The 16131-nt window shown below is 42.4% G+C and overlaps 2 protein-coding genes across 2 annotated transcripts in view; both read right to left on the reverse strand.

The window, feature by feature from the left end:
* The window catches only part of LOC121543370 (potassium voltage-gated channel subfamily C member 2), an 84733-nt gene extending 82777 nt beyond the window's left edge, over nucleotides 1–1956 (reverse strand). The window contains 1 exon segment of the mRNA XM_045216481.1: nucleotides 743–1956. Coding sequence (XP_045072416.1) covers nucleotides 743–1294 — 552 coding nt within the window. The 5' untranslated portion in view covers nucleotides 1295–1956.
* An 8201-nt stretch (nucleotides 1957–10157) lies between these two features.
* Nucleotides 10158–16051, reverse strand: LOC121543914 (the record flags this gene model as incomplete). The annotated part of the gene is made up of 6 exons (XM_041854049.1): nucleotides 15701–16051; nucleotides 15202–15440; nucleotides 14842–14914; nucleotides 14522–14612; nucleotides 13749–13858; nucleotides 10158–10363 (listed from the first exon to the last, which is right to left on the reverse strand). Coding segments are annotated over exons 1-6 (858 nt in total), but the record flags the coding sequence as incomplete, so codon positions are not given.
* Nucleotides 16052–16131: the final 80 nt, after the last annotated feature.

Genomic DNA, 16131 nt, shown 5'->3' on the forward strand with positions numbered 1-16131 from the left:
TATAGGTTTACAGATCAATGGTACAATTTGGGAATGTGGTGGTGTATCTAACCACAGGTTCTACAACAGCCTATTTCTGTTGAGCGATGGACCATTCCATCACCCCTCTATCATACGTCACGTTCAATATCAAACAAACCCAACTGACAGAAGAAAGAAAACAAGTTTGGTGGTATCAAAAACAGAAATCTAATTCGTGAAATATTTCCACTTGTTTCTCATTATCTTGGATAGGTAGTGTAGCTTAATTTAAATCTGTATTTACGCACCACAATTATGTTTAAATGCATACCTGTGTATGACAAAAAAGAGAAAAACTATCGAGTTTAATTATTTCAACTATATTTAAGTCTAAACGGTGATTAAGAAAACAGTTGAATCTTCTTTGATGCACACTGAAATGTGAATAAGCAGACAACTTATGTCCCTTACATCGAATTGAAAATGTTAATAATATATAATGTATGTTATATTTGTGTAATAATTTTTATTTGATTAGAAGGAATCTGTGCAACAAAAAAAAGGATCGGGGAAACGTACATTTGAGTCATTTAGCAGACGCTCTTATCCAGAGCGACTTAGAGTTAGTGAGTACATACATGTTTCATACTGGCCCCCCATGGGAATCGAACCCACAACCCTGGTGTTGCAAGCGCCATGCTCTACCAACTGAGCTACAGGAGGATTAACTTGTTGTGCTTGGACTGTTATCTGATCTCTCCACACAAGCGCGCGCTCTTACCCTTGCCGCTCTGGAAGAATAGGGATCCTCAAATAGATTCCAAATCACAGGTCTCCACTTTTTCCAGCGGCTGATATTAGGATCAATCACGTCCTCAATGCCGAGTCTTTTCCCCGTCTCTTCGTCCTCGTCTCCATTGTCAACGTTTATGTCGAACACATCGAGCGCCTCCTCCGCGTCCCTGTGCTGGCGATAGGTCATCCAGCAGCAAGGCTCCACGTCCGTCTCATCGATTCCCCAGAAGGACAACTCTTCCTCGAACAGCGGACCACAAACATCTGCCGGGCAGTGGAGTTTCCCGGTTCGATAGTAGTTAAGGACATAGGCGAATACCCCTGGGTGGCGGTCAAAAAAGTATTCGTTGTTCCGCGTGTTGTACTCTAAGAAGCCGGGGACTTGTTGCAGCTGATCCAAAACGGACTCGATGTCTGAGTCGGAGGCAAGAAGGGCCAGCCTAGTCCCCGGCAGTGTCCTCAGCGTGTTCTTGTACGTCTCGTGCCTTGTTCCCCCAACGTTGAGGATTATCCTCTCGTTGTCGTCGAACTTACCCATCGCTCTGTATAAGACATGACTTGATAAAGAAGGTATATCGAGTGCAGTCCAGAGTAACAGCGGGCACGGTGCTGCACACACCCAGTTGGGCTAGAAAATCTCACGAAAGTCCTTTTGGATTCTGCTGAGCGCAGCCACTCCAAATTCAGCCTGGAGCTCTCATTACGCTTGGTGAAAGTGCCTTGCCAATCGCATCTTTGTTGGTGATTTGGAATAGAGGATATTATCGCTTGTCAGACTCCCTCTAGTTCCTCCTTGTGCGAGGGATCTGTCAGCCAGTAGCTCCAAGCACAGGCAGCGCTGGTGATGTGTGCCTAGGGTTGTCTTTACTCTCGTCTCCGCTCAACACTTGGACAGGTGAAGTCAAACGAAACTGCCATTCCAATTATTGATTTGTAACCTTGAGCGCTGTGCCCTTTTTGTTAACGTCACGACAATGCCGTGGTGAATAGCAAGCAAGCAAACCTGAATCTGGTTCTCTCCGAAATGTGCGTCTTTGACGAGAAACGATGTCAAGGGCACACCCTCTCCTTTTCTGCGTGTGCGTCTGTGTTACAAGCAATCCTCTCACACGTGCTCATGTTGCTATGTAGCGAAGATAACTCATTACATTTGGATTGACAATCAAAATAGTTTAAATCTATGCCAACGAATATCTAGTGCAACTTTTTTCAGCTTTTATGATTCGCCGAAATAAGTTGAACATGAGTGTTCTCAACAGATCAGATTGCTTGACTGAGAAATGTGTCTCATTTGCATCACTTTCTATTTTGATCACAGAGTGTGGTCCTCTTTTTCACAGTGGAATTATTTATAGGAATTCTCTTCGATCTGGTTTCACACTGACGTGAGATGCGTTTAAGTAACCAGTATCCGCGCCAAAGCGAGGGAGCTGTCCTTTCAGCACCTTACATCTGTGACATCCGCAACCGCAGGAAAATAGTTAAACTTTCGGCTCCATTTGGTTCTATTTCGACATGTTGATATAACCTACATGGTATGCTGAGAGGTTTAATGTGAGCGACATAGGCTATCAATTACATTCTCATAATAACTCGTGAATCTGACCACTTGCCAAGAGCAAAACAGAACGGGCCAGGTCAGTGTGTCTCTCTCTCTGGTTAACTTGTTTTTTCACAATCATGCCCTATAATTGCTCAACTAAATATAGTATAATAGAATACGAAATAGTGCAAATAGATAGGCCACAATACACTCTTAGAAAAAAAGGTTCTGGGTAGAACGAAAAAGTGTTATTTTGCTTGCTTCATATATGACACCCACTAAAGGTTCTATATAGAACCCCTTTGTAGGGTTATTTGATCAGAACCCCAGGGGTTCTTCTTCACTGAACCAAAATTGGTTCCATATAGAACCCTTGGGTTCCATATAGGGTTCTATTTGGAACCAATTACGGTTCTATGTAGAACGTTAGGTGGTGCCATATATGAAGCAAGCATAGAACCCTTTTTGGTTCTATCCAGAACCATTTTTTTCAGAGTGTTACATAACTCCTAGGCCTATTTCCTAACGCAATATCTATCGACCTAGGCTACTAAAGTGCTGGGAATTAGCCAACAGGTAAAATAAACAAAATAAAGACATTATGAAATCAGTGCACTCAACCCTAAAAATCTCTTTGAATGTCTACACTTGGTTGGGTGGCACTAGAGAGCGAGTCTCCTTTTGAAATGTTCAGCGCAGCTCAATCAACGGGATGAGGCCTTGAGAGGAGGAGGATAGCTATAATTACGCGCATCATATTCCCTGATGTACATGCAATAAAAACGTGCCACGCTCTGATTGAACAGTAATTAATACACATTTCTCATCAGCAAAGGGGGAAAACTCCACTCCCATTCAAAGTTTATTTGTTTAAAAAATAAAAATAATTACAATTTACAAACCGTAGCCAATGAGAAGATAGGTTACAGCCTAAATATAAAATTGGCCTGTAAATAGAAAGGAGAAAGAAACTAGGATTTTTCTCAAAATGGCTTTCTAAGGGGGCAAAACAGAAGCCTCAATCTGTGAGATGGATCTGATCAGAGCAATTTAACCATCTGTATCATTGCGCGTTTTATTGAATACTATTGGGAGCCATTCATCATGCAACATTATGGCCTTCAGCGCATGTGGACTGAAAGGTTATTTCCTAATAAACAGCCCACTGTGGACAGATGTCAATTCAACGTCTAATCCACGTTGGTTCAATGTAATTTAATTTAAATGACGTGGAAACAACGTTGATTCAACCAGGGTGTGCCCAGTGGGAGGTACTCTTGCACATGACTGATACAAGAACCAACCAACCACCAGCACCTATCTATTTCCCCCCTCTCCCACAGCCCTTTACTAAAAATAGAACAGCCAGACTGCCAGAGAGCTGATCTTTATCGGGAAGTGAAAGGTAAAAAAGAAGGCTCAGAGAGCCAAGGTGGTTCCTAGGCTGCCCATATAGCCATGTAGACCTGCAGGGCCATTTCTCCAGGGAGAGGTCTTGCAGCCTGGGTTTGAATGCATTTGTGCAAGTCCAATTTTTACACAATAATTTGTTCATATTTTAAGCCATAGCCTACCCCAGAGGCACAATGTCCAAACTCTCTAAATATATGGCTCTGGTCTACCCACCCTTTCTGTCTAGCAGGCCTAATATCTATATCATGGATATATTTTGTCTGAATCAACTATAACTTACGCAGCTAATATAAACAATATAATGAAAATCTTTCAGAATGATTACATTTTCATAAAACTACAGAGTAGAGATATTTCCCAAAAATACCCTTCAACTAGCTTAGCTTAATGACTAATGTTTGACCTTCCATTGTGTGGCACTACTCACAGCTGATCTTACACAGTTCAGACAAATTAATATTTTCAGAGCAAATCAACTAAGACAAATTCAAATGGCACTAGTTTGAATGTGTCAAATCAGGCCTGATACAAAAACATAACAGATAGCAGCACTTAGCTAACATTTAACATTTGGCATGGAGCTATGGCAACAAGAGACTTTCTTCAAGAGCAAGGAGCCATAGTATTGTAGCGAACGGCGGGGCAGGGAAGCGAACCCGGGTCGCTGGTGTGAAAAGCAAACACTCATTGCGCCAAAAGGGTTAAGCCACTTGGTGGGAATTGTGACATGGCTCACACATAGCGAGGATCGCTACACTGCCCCCTCCCAATGGGAAGGCACCTCCCTGTGCTTCGACTACTCAGCCACCTCACATGTCCGGGCCGTGCGTTCCAATGTCTTCAAAGTCACCATCCCACTTCTGACACCAGTGTAGCAAACTGCAGGGCAGGGAAGCAATCCCAGGTCGCTGGCTTGAAAGGCAAACACCCTACACATCGCACCGACAGGGTTAACCCACTTGGTGGGAATTGTATCGTGGCTCATGTACAGTATAAGGATTGCTAGTATGTTTTGTTCACTGTAAGCTACTCTCATTTGACCGAAGACATGACTATAGTCAGGAAACTAAAAGGTTTTCATGGACATTAGCCTAATCAAAAAAATTAATTTTGTGCAAAAGAGTTTGACAAGTTTGGCTCTGAGGATGAAAACGAAAGATAATTGGTTACAATTGTGATAGAGAAGGCTGTTAAGAAGCCATTCATTATATACAAAGTCCTGAGAGCTTGCTGAATTGACACAGCCTTGCCAATATGAAGCCTTTTCAAACATCAGCTAACACTTTCACAGCACTATGAGAAAGTGACCTTGTGAAGGCTGAGATGCAGTGTTCCTGAACACACACCCTCATTGCCGTCATTTCAGCATGAACTTTTTGTGCCGTCCTGTTCGGCCTATCCTAATTTTATCCCAGATCATGAGCTCTCCCTGCTCGCTCTCTCTCTCCCAGTAGACTAGCTTGCTGACATTTAAGATGTCCAATGACCAAGCATCTACAATTCTCTGTTCGTCCTCCAGGATAAAGGTGGAGAGAGGACACAAAGAATCAAGGACAGACTACATTGCAAACTAGTCCAAGACAATACCCTGGCAGGCAATGGGCGTCTTTAGACCACACAGAGCTTCAGCAAACACCATGTGCTGGTTTCCAGGATACAGATTAAGCCTTGTCCTGGACTAAAAACATGGTCAATTGAGAATCTCCATGAAAATTGGTTAGTCCAGGACAAGGCTTAATCTGTCTGGGAAACCCTTTGAGAAACTTTCCTTTCAGGACTTTACTCGGTGTCAGGGGTCCTAGACTACAGGTTAAGTGTAAATTGGCAGCAAAAACAAAGGAATAATGATTACAAGTTGCGTACCCACAGGACCACTGGACGTCAGACTAAACAACTGGTGTCTGTTTTCTATGCCTCTAATTAATATGAGAGCAACTACCTCATCCCCATATTGTTTTTTGTTTTGCTCATTTGTACCCCAGTATCTCTATTTGCACATCTATCATTCCAGTGTTAATACGAAATTGTAACTATTTTGCACTATGGCCTATTTATTGCCTTCCCTCCATAACTTACTACATTCGCACGCACTGTATATATATTTTCTGTTTGTATTTTTACTTTATGTTTTGTTTACCCCATATGTAACTCTGTGTTGTTGTTTTTATCGCACTGCTTTGCTTTATCTTGGCCAGGTCGCAGTTGTAAATGAGAACTTGTTCTCAACTGGCTTACCTGGTTAAATAAAGGTGAAATAAAAATTTAAAATAAATAAAAAACTGTACCTAAACAGATAGTTCACTCAAAATGCATCAACATCTAATTTCTGTACTGAAAGTGCTCCATCTTGAAAACTTGACTACTGACATGCAAAAATGTTTGGGATCATATTAACAGTGGACTTACAGACAAAAAATACTAAGACAGTTTTTGAGTGAACCATCACATTATATTTCTGGACACAACCCAAATTAGTAAGGGTTTAGGTATAGTTTGCTTCCATTTGGTGACATAGCCTTTCTTCTGCCACTATTAGGCTGAGTTTACACAGGCAGCCCAATTCAGAATTTTGCCAATTATTTGCATATCTGATACCCATTTGAACTTCTCCCTAATGTGTAAACATCAACAACAACAAAAACACATGGAATCTGATCTTTTGACTTCCGATTTATAGCACCAATCCTGATACAAACCCCATCCTCCATATGCGACCTCTGTCTGGAGGCTTAGATCAGATATTTTTGCTCTGAAGTGTTTTGTGTGTGGTTTTTTTTTGCACAGGATCTGCCGTTACCATGACAACCACCCCAACATTTAAAAGAACAGTGACAGGAAATGAACATTGAATCTGTGTACTGGTTCAGAGGCTACATCAGTGTGAATACGCAACTCTGATATGGGTCATATGTAAAACTGAGTGTGGACTTTCAGAAGAAAAGATAGGATATAGAACGAAAATCCGTTTCGGGTTCTTAGGGTGGCTGTGTAAACACAGCCTTAGGCTAAACAGCAGATTCATATGCATTATTCAAGTTTTGAAAGTGATTTGAACTCTAAATTCCAAATGACACCAGTTGCACTTTAACCTGTAGTTTCCTTAACAGGGTTTAGGGGGCATGGACAAGAGGACCACAACAAGCAGTACCACAGGGTCGTGTTCATTACGTCATGTAACTCAAAACATTTGGTGCCTGATGAACAGGACCCTGGTATCATAGCACTGGTTACATGTGAAAGGACTCCCTTTGCTGCCACTAAGTGTAATTTAAGTTTATTTAACTAATTGACAAGCTCGGGTATTGCAGTGAAAGTCGGTTGAATCCCTGGGGTAAATTCTGACCTGATTAGATGGGATTTGAGGTGCTTTCTGCTAATTAAAAGAGGTATATTAATTTGTGGTGAATGACTGTGAACCTTCACAATTCAGCTACAAGGATACAGTACATGTCTAGCTAATATAGCTTCAGGATAATTATTTGGGATTTTAATGTTTGTTAAACAGTTTCTTCCCTCTTGCTTAAAAATCAGGTCAATTATTTTGAAGTGTTTGTCTGACATTCAGTCAAGGCAATGCAGTTGTGACTGCTATATGGCTCAGTTGGTAAGAGCATGAAGCAAGCAACATCTAGGACTAGGTTGTGGGTTCAATTCCCGCAGGGAATCAAATACACATACTGTAGGTTGCTTCGGATACAAGTGTCTGGTTAGAGGCATATACTGTTATATAAGGCAACAGTCAGAATATTTGTGATATCTCTCAATGTAGAGAAGCAATAGTTGAAATATTTTACATTTGAACTGACATTTTGATTTTGCTCAGATGCAAGCAGGTCTAAAAGTGTAGAGTGTTTGAGGAAGATTCTGCTGGGGAATTGCGTTGTAGTATTGTGTTCCTCTACCGCCATCTGCTGTATACAGAGGACAATTACACACAGTGCAGTAGATATTCGCTGCCTGCTGTGTTGGTTGTTGACTTAAAGCTCTATTGTGCTTAACTCATTCGACCACAAGTCAGCCTGAGGTATGACTGACATACTGCAAATCAAATTGATTAATGAAATTGAGTAAATATTCACAAAAAAGGGTAGCCACATAACACCTTTATTTTCTAGTAAGGCGTGGAACATTTGCTCCCATCTTTCAACTTTCCGCAGTTATGCATATCCAAGAGCACAGCTATACAAAATAAATATAATTAGCCGACAAATTACCTCACAAACATAAGGAGACAAACAGTTTCCAAATATATGAATTGTACGTTTGCTAAATATTTGCTCCAAACGTTAATTATCACAAGATAAGCTTGGACATTTGTCAGAGTTTTGAAAAGTCTTGCGGTACAGTGTTTCTACACAGACAACGTGATTATTTGGTTGCTGGTACAGTATTGACACAGATCATGGCACCATATTCCCTACATAGTGCACTACTTTTGACCAGAGGCCTATGGGCCCAGGTCAAAAGTAGTGCACTTTATAGGGAATAGGTAGTGTGTGATTTAAGACGAAACCAATGAGATTATTTGATTTCTGTTCCTCCTGTAGTGTTGGTGCTAACCAGAGACTAACTTTTGTGTTAACTACAGTCAATGATAGATTATCACATAAAATACTTAAATAAAAGGAAACAAATATGAAAAACAGAATTAAATGCATGGTTGTGTTGACTAAACAAAATGGACCAAGACCCGATCAGAACGCAAATTAATTCAGACCAGGGCTCTCCAACTCTGCTCCTGGAGAGCTACCCTCCTGTAGGCCCCGTGTAGCTCTGTTGGTAGAGCATGGCGCTTGCAACGCCAGGGTTGTGAGTTCGATTCCCACGGGGGGCAAGTATGAAAAAACTAAAAAACAAAACATGTATGCACTCACTAACTGTAAGTCGCTCTGGATAAGAGCGTCTGCTAAATTACTCAAATGTAAATGTAGGTTTTCACTCCAACCCCAGTTGTAACTAACCTCATTCAGTTTATCAACCAGCTAATTATTAGAATCAGGTGCACTAGATTAGGGTTGGAGTGAAAACCTACTAGACAGTAACTATGCAGGAACAGGGATAGGTTAGGGTTAAAACCTACTAGACAGTAACTATGCAGGAACAGGGTTAGGTTAGGGTTAAAACCTACTAGACAGTAACTATGCAGGAACAGGGTTAGGTTAGGGTTAAAACCTACTAGACAGTAACTATGCAGGAACAGGGTTAGGTTAGGGTTAAAACCTACTAGGCAGGAACAGGGTTAGGTTAGGGTTAAAACCTACTAGACAGTAACTATGCAGGAACAGGGTTAGGTTAGGGTTAAAACCTACTAGACAGTAACTATGCAGGAACAGGGTTAGGTTAGGGTTAAAACCTACTAGACAGTAACTATGCAGGAACAGGGTTAGGTTAGGGTTAAAACCTACTAGACAGTAACTATGCAGGAACAGGGTTAGAGCCCTGATTTAGACTATGTCTAAGTAATCAATAAATTCATGATTGTCCTGCATATCCCTCTAGTAAGATAACTCATGCAGTTGTATTCACCAGGACATTCAAGATCAGATGCAGAAAAAAACACATGCATAAGATGTCTGAAAACAGACAAATGATCCCACAAGCCAAACGTCACAAGCTTGCACTTGTGTATTTAGTAGAAACATCTAAATGTAGCTATTGACTATGTTTGACATATTTTTTAATATTTGGACTATTCTATGTCGTACGGATTGCATAACAACAACACACACTTTGGAGTCTTGATATTTAGGGCCATAATGACCCTTTCTAAAAGATGGCAGCATATAATGAGACTTACAGGGTTTCCAAGCAGCAGTCACGTGATGAAAACACATTTACAGGTGCCTTACGTACTAACGGTTTGTTCAAGGATGGAAAACAGGCCTCATACTTGGGGCCTGACAAAGAAAACCTCCAGACCCAAATCAAAAGCTATACGGAGTTAGGCTTTAAACCCTATGCATAGGCCTAGCCAAAGATCTACTATGCTTTAAGTGATGGCACAGAAAAAACACCTTCTTATGACACATGACCTTGGACAAAATCATTTCACATTGATAGCTGCCCTTTCTTATTCAACTGCGACCCCAAAGCAAGAGCATTATTGAAAAGACCGCAGTAGTGCCATTAAGAATGAGAAAATCCACGTATGGCTTTATTCATGTAAAGTTTAAAACATACCCCCTTTTTTTCCTGTTCATTCCGGCCTGTTGCGTCGTCTGAGCCCAGTTGTAGGCATTTCTTCTGGAATGCTCTGTGCTACCCCTATGACCTCAATGTTTGTTTCACAATAATCCTCCAAGGAGGGCATGACCTCACTGTCATCTTTATCCTCCGCCTCCTCCTCCTCCTCCTCCTCCTCCTCCAGCTGCTCCTCCTCCAGCTGCTCCTCCTCCAGCTGCTCCAGCTGCTCCTCCTCCTCCTCCTCCTCCTCCTCCTCCTCCTCCTCCTCCTCCTCCTCCCCTCCAGCGTCTGTCGCTGAGTACTCGTCCTTGGCTTCGGGGTGGTGATGCTGGTTGTGGACTGGCTCTGGTGCCTCTTCCCCGACACCACTTTGTTCATCTGCCGCAGAAGCGACCCCCTCTGGCGGGGTGTCGTCGTGGGCTGCCAGAGACTCGATGAGGTCATCCAGGTTCCTCTCGCACTGCGGCTCTGAAAGATGGAAAATAGCAAAAGTTGCGACCATGCGCCACAGTCACCCCATTTCAGGATGGGTGTGTTGGAGTCAGGTAACCCATTTCAGGATGGGTGTGTTGGAGTCAGGTAACCCATTTCAGGATGGGTGTGTTGGAGTCAGGTAACCCATTTCAGGATGGGTGTGTTGGAGTCAGGTAACCCATTTCAGGATGGGTGTGTTGGAGTCAGGTAACCCATTTCAGGATGGGTGTGTTGGAGTCAGGTAACCCATTTCAGGATGGGTGTGTTGGAGTCAGGTAAAGATACGGCTTACATGTCATGTTTTGATGTCAATATTGCTCATGTGGATCATGTATGATGGCGTGTTACTCTTCCTGCCCAACTCATTTTCCACAGGACAAATAAAGTTCATTGAATAAAAAAATAATAATAATCCATACATGTTTGTTCACTGTATTAAATGGTCAGAAAGTTACTTTTTGGACCTGAATTCCAAACCATTTAGGAGATAGAGGTGCTCAAAGCTGGCCCATTTTGGATACCCCACCATACCAAAAAAAACAGGATAATATAAAATAGGGAACGCAAAAGATAACATTGAAATTTGTTTTTGTTTTTTTGCAACGGAAAACAAAATGTCTTTATTTTTGTCCAGGGGACTCATTTATCAACCGTGCTGATTTTCTAACTTAACTCTAGGCACGTTGAAATCCTAGGATTTGCGTACGCAACAAATTAATGGAATTGATCAGACTGGCGCTCAATGTTTTCATTGATTAATCAGAACCATAGATGCGCAAACATGAACAAACATTACAACCCCGCCTGGAAAACACTGTGTATTCAACTTTTATGGTGACAAAAAGGCCCTCATTTGCGGTATGAATTGGAACTAGGCAGCTGCGGTTTCTAAAAAAAAGGGCAATGGTCAATTTGATCACATTTCTGTGGAGGTGTTGGCAGAATGTTTTCATCTTTTGCAGTGACTTTTTCAAACTAAACATGCGAGAGCCTAACTCTGGCCGTGAATTGCGCCAGATTGACTGTCCATTAGAGAAATGTTCAACTAAGTGCTATAGCCCACACTGCTTCAACGCAAAAGACAAACTGTTGTTCAATATTTTGTTTATCAATAGATGATCGCGTTTCTATCTCCTGCCTTGGTATAGGCTCTGAGGTTTGATAGGTTATGATGTCACACTCCTGCACAGAAATACTCTACCCCATAGCCTACTGTCAAATACTTTAAATAGACAAGCAGCTTAGGCTATTTCCTTTCAGGTAGCTTGGCCTATTGAATGGTAATTATTTGTCGTACAGTGGGGGAAAAAAGTATTTAGTCAGCCACCAATTGTGCAAGTTCTCCCACTTAAAAAGATGAGAGGCCTGTAATTTTCATCATAGGTACACGTCAACTATGACAGACAAATTGAGAGAAAAATAAACCAAAAAATCACATTGTAGGATTTTTAATGAATTTATTTGCAAATTATGGTGGAAAATAAGTATTTGGTCACCTACAAACAAGCAAGATTTCTGGCTCTCACAGACCTGTAACAACTTCTTTAAGAGGCTCCTCTGTCCTCCACTCGTTACCTGTATTAATGGCACCTGTTTGAACTTGTTATCAGTATAAAAGACACCTGTCCACAACCTCAAACAGTCACACTCCAAACTCCACTATGGCCAAGACCAAAGAGCTGTCAAAGGACACCAGAAACAAAATTGTAGACCTGCACCAGGCTGGGAAGACTGAATCTGTAATAGGTAAGCAGCTTGGTTTGAAGAAATCAACTGTGGGAGCAATTATTAGGAAATGGAAGACATACAAGACCACTGATAATCTCCCTCGATCTGGGGCTCCACGCAAGATCTCACCCCGTGGGGTCAAAATGATCACAAGAACAGTGAGCAAAAATCCCAGAACCACACGGGGGGACCTAGTGAATGACCTGCAGAGAGCTGGGACCAAAGTAACAAAGCCTACCATCAGTAACACACTACGCCACCAGGGACTCAAATCCTGCAGTGCCAGACGTGTCCCCCTGCTTAAGCCAGTACATGTCCAGGCCCGTCTGAAGTTTGCTAGAGTGCATTTGGATGATCCAGAAGAGGATTGGGAGAATGTCATATGGTCAGATGAAACCAAAATAGAACTTTTTGGTAAAAACTCAACTTGTCGTGTTTGGAGGACAAAGAATGCTGAGTTGCATCCAAAGAACACCATACCGACTGTGAAGCATGGGGGTGGAAACATCATGCTTTGGGGCTGTTTTTCTGCAAAGGGACCAGGACGACTGATCCGTGTAAAGGAAAGAATGAATGGGGCCATGTATCGTGAGATTTTGAGTGAAAACCTCCTTCCATCAGCAAGGGCATTGAAGATGAAACGTGGCTGGGTCTTTCAGCATGACAATGATCCCAAACACACCACCCGGGCAACGAAGGAGTGGCTTCGTAAGAAGCATTTCAAGGTCCTGGAGTGGCCTAGCCAGTCTCCAGATCTCAACCCCATAGAAAATCTTTGGAGGGAGTTGAAAGTCTGTTGCCCAGTGACAGCCCCAAATCATCACTGCTCTAGAGGAGATCTGCATGGAGGAATGGGCCAAAATACCAGCAACAGTGTGTGAAAACCTTGTGAAGACTTACAGAAAACGTTTGACCTGTGTCATTGCCAACAAAGGGTATATAACAAAGTATTGAGAAACTTTTGTTATTGACCAAATACTTATTTTCCACTATAATTTGCAAATAAATTCATAAAAAATCCTACAATGTGATTTTCTGGAAAAAAATTCTCATTTTGTCTGTCATAGTTGACGTGTACCTATGATGAAAATTACAGGCCTCTCTCATCTTTTTAAGTGGGAGAACATGCACAATTGGTGGCTGACTAAATACTTTTTTCCCCCACTGTATAGTAGCAGGAATAAACAATTAATGTCAGAAAAGGAGATGTCCTGCAATATGACTATGATTTACATAATGAAAGAAAAATAAATATACAAGGCCACCGATCTCCTTACCAACGGAAAATGTGCATCTGTTTTATCATTATGCTTGAATGTGTTTATTAGCATTGTTATTAATTACAGTAATTCCTGTGTCACCAAGCAACGCAGCTTCCCCAAAATAACAATATTTGCTTGCAATACAATTCTTCAACCACTAGAAGTTGTGCGTAAGCACAGTCTGAGGTGTGTGTGGAGCTACGTACACTTTCCCCTAAAGTTCAAATATGATCAATATCAACCCTAGCGAGAAAACATGCGGAACGCAGGGTTGTCTTTTTTGTGCGTATGCACCTTTGATAAATGAGGCCGCAGGTACTCCCTGTTCGTCTGTTTTCTTCCATTTGGTGCCTAATGAACATGCCCCAGCAGGAGGTGGGGTCACATACCTTCAATGTTGAGAGGTGGACATTCCATGCCTCTCTTCTTCATCAGGTGGCGGATGGACTGGAGCTGGGACATGATCTCGTTCTTCTGTTCCTGGGCCACAGACTTGACACTGGAGAGGAGCGAAATGGACAGAAGAGAGTGAGATCACTGAGGACAGAACTCTGGGAAACGCAGTCCCTGACCGGTTGCCCTTCGTAGGTTCAGTTCATAGCTCCGGGATTAAGTTTCTCTAGGTACAGATCTAGGATCAGCTTCCCCAATCCTAACCTTAACCATTAGTGGGGAAATGCGAAACAGACTCAAAATCTACGTCTAGGCCCTAGGGGCCACTTCACCCCACACCCAGTTGATACAGAAATGTGCTTTGAACTAGATTTAGTTACCCACGGTCTTTAAAAGTTCAGTTCACTAAGGTCAGGTTTAGTACGCAGGTACCAGATGAGAGAAAGTACAGAGGCGAAAATACCTAGACTTGACAATCTATCAACATTTCTTTTGAAAACATTATCTCCCATTTGGTGCCTGGTCAACACACCCCAGAGTCCCATTACGATAAACGCTATTAGATTCAGCAGGGTCAACAGTGTCAACAGTTTATCAAGACCATGCGATGTGACCTTACAACTGCATAACTACCTGGTTTGGATAAACTGGTCTTAATCACGACAGACATGTATTTAATTACATGGGGTGATATTTACAGAGCAATATTTACACAGAAACAGAAGACAACCGGAGCTCTGTAGTTTAATGGGTGAGTTGGCTTACTTACCAACTTGTCAATGGGTCCAGTTGGGTGAGAATGGAGTTGAGCATCTTCTCTGTTTGCGCTAGCCGCTGCTCCAGCTCTGTAAGCTGATTCTCTATGGAAAGATACAAAGCCACCAGCATGTAAAACCATGTAAAAAAGCATCTGCATGACGGGGAAGATAAACAAAGGTATGCAAACAGACCCTTGTGGCACACCACAGCTACAGCACAAACCACAGACACAGCACACACCACAGACACAGCACACACCACAGACACAGCACACACCACAGACACAGCACACACCACAGACACAGCACACACCACAGACACAGCACACACCTGTCTCCTCCGACTTCTTGGGACCTTGTGCATCCTTCTTCTTTTGGGCTTGGGAGTCATCTGCAGACTTGATCTTGGAGATAGAAGGGAGACATCCATTTTAAAGTCTGAGCAGTATGTGTGTTTAGTCGACTCAGGCTCAGACTGCCAGTATTACCATAGTTCACACAATCACGTTTGCTCTGATTAGCAATCAACTTTACTCCAATCCTGCTCTCTGTCTGTGTGTGTGTGTGTGTCTGTCTGTGTGTGTGTGTGTGCATGCATGCTTGCATGTTTAGAGATATCACCAAGTAACCTCATCACAATCATCATTGCTACAACATTTTTCAATGGTGGAATTCCTGCTCCAGCCGATACCTTCAGAAATTTGTACGCTGCAAAGAGGCCGACTCCGATGGCGTAGAGTGGCATCAGCGTGAACACGTAGCCCTTGTTGCTGTTGGTTTTGTATTTGTCACCCTTCATCTCCTGCTCCATCATCATCTTCATCTGTTGCATGTTCTCCAGGGTCTGAGCTTTGTTCATGGAGCCGGCCGTGTTCATGTTGACAGGCTGCCCTCTCACTGCACCTGGTCCAGGTCCAGGTCCCGGACCCACTGGGAAATAACACATGAGAGAGGAAGAAGATGATGATGATGATGATGATAAACAGGCCTATTCATGACAGTTGTCTTATTGCTAAAGGCTTAAGAGGCTACCATGCTGCACACTTTTACAAATAGACAGATATCTTGTTTTTAATAAGTTTGACTACTAAACAAATATACCATGGCAAGAGCAAAACATTGTATAGGCCTACACAATATGACGGTGGCGTCACATTGCCAAATCCAATACCATTTTTAATTCATGCAACCTTTTCTGTTGTAGCGTGCATCAAAACCTCTTGTTTCCTTCGCCCCGGACCCTACGCCGAACATTCTAGGGAACACCACAAACGCAAATAACACCGCCGTAAATGCGACCACCACTTGTTGAGACGATGAGAAAACCATATTCTTCTGCAACGTAAAGCACCAGAACAGCGACGAAAATAATCGGAGCCTTTGGTCCAGACGTACAACACCGAATCTTTAGCGCTTCTAGGCTATTACGCAGAAGGGACACTGACTCAATGACGTTTCAAACTGAAAACCACCCAAACCCTGTATTGACCACTGAACCGTGCTGACTGAAGATAAACAGCTGCAGCTGCTGCTGCTTCTTCTTCTTCTTCTTCTTCTTCGTCTTCTTCGTTGGGATTTGGTTGGCGGATCGCATCCAACTTTCAGGTGCATACACCGCCGC

Source organism: Coregonus clupeaformis, unplaced genomic scaffold (genome assembly GCF_020615455.1).
Source record: "Coregonus clupeaformis isolate EN_2021a unplaced genomic scaffold, ASM2061545v1 scaf0720, whole genome shotgun sequence".
Taxonomy (NCBI): Eukaryota; Metazoa; Chordata; class Actinopteri; order Salmoniformes; family Salmonidae; genus Coregonus; species Coregonus clupeaformis.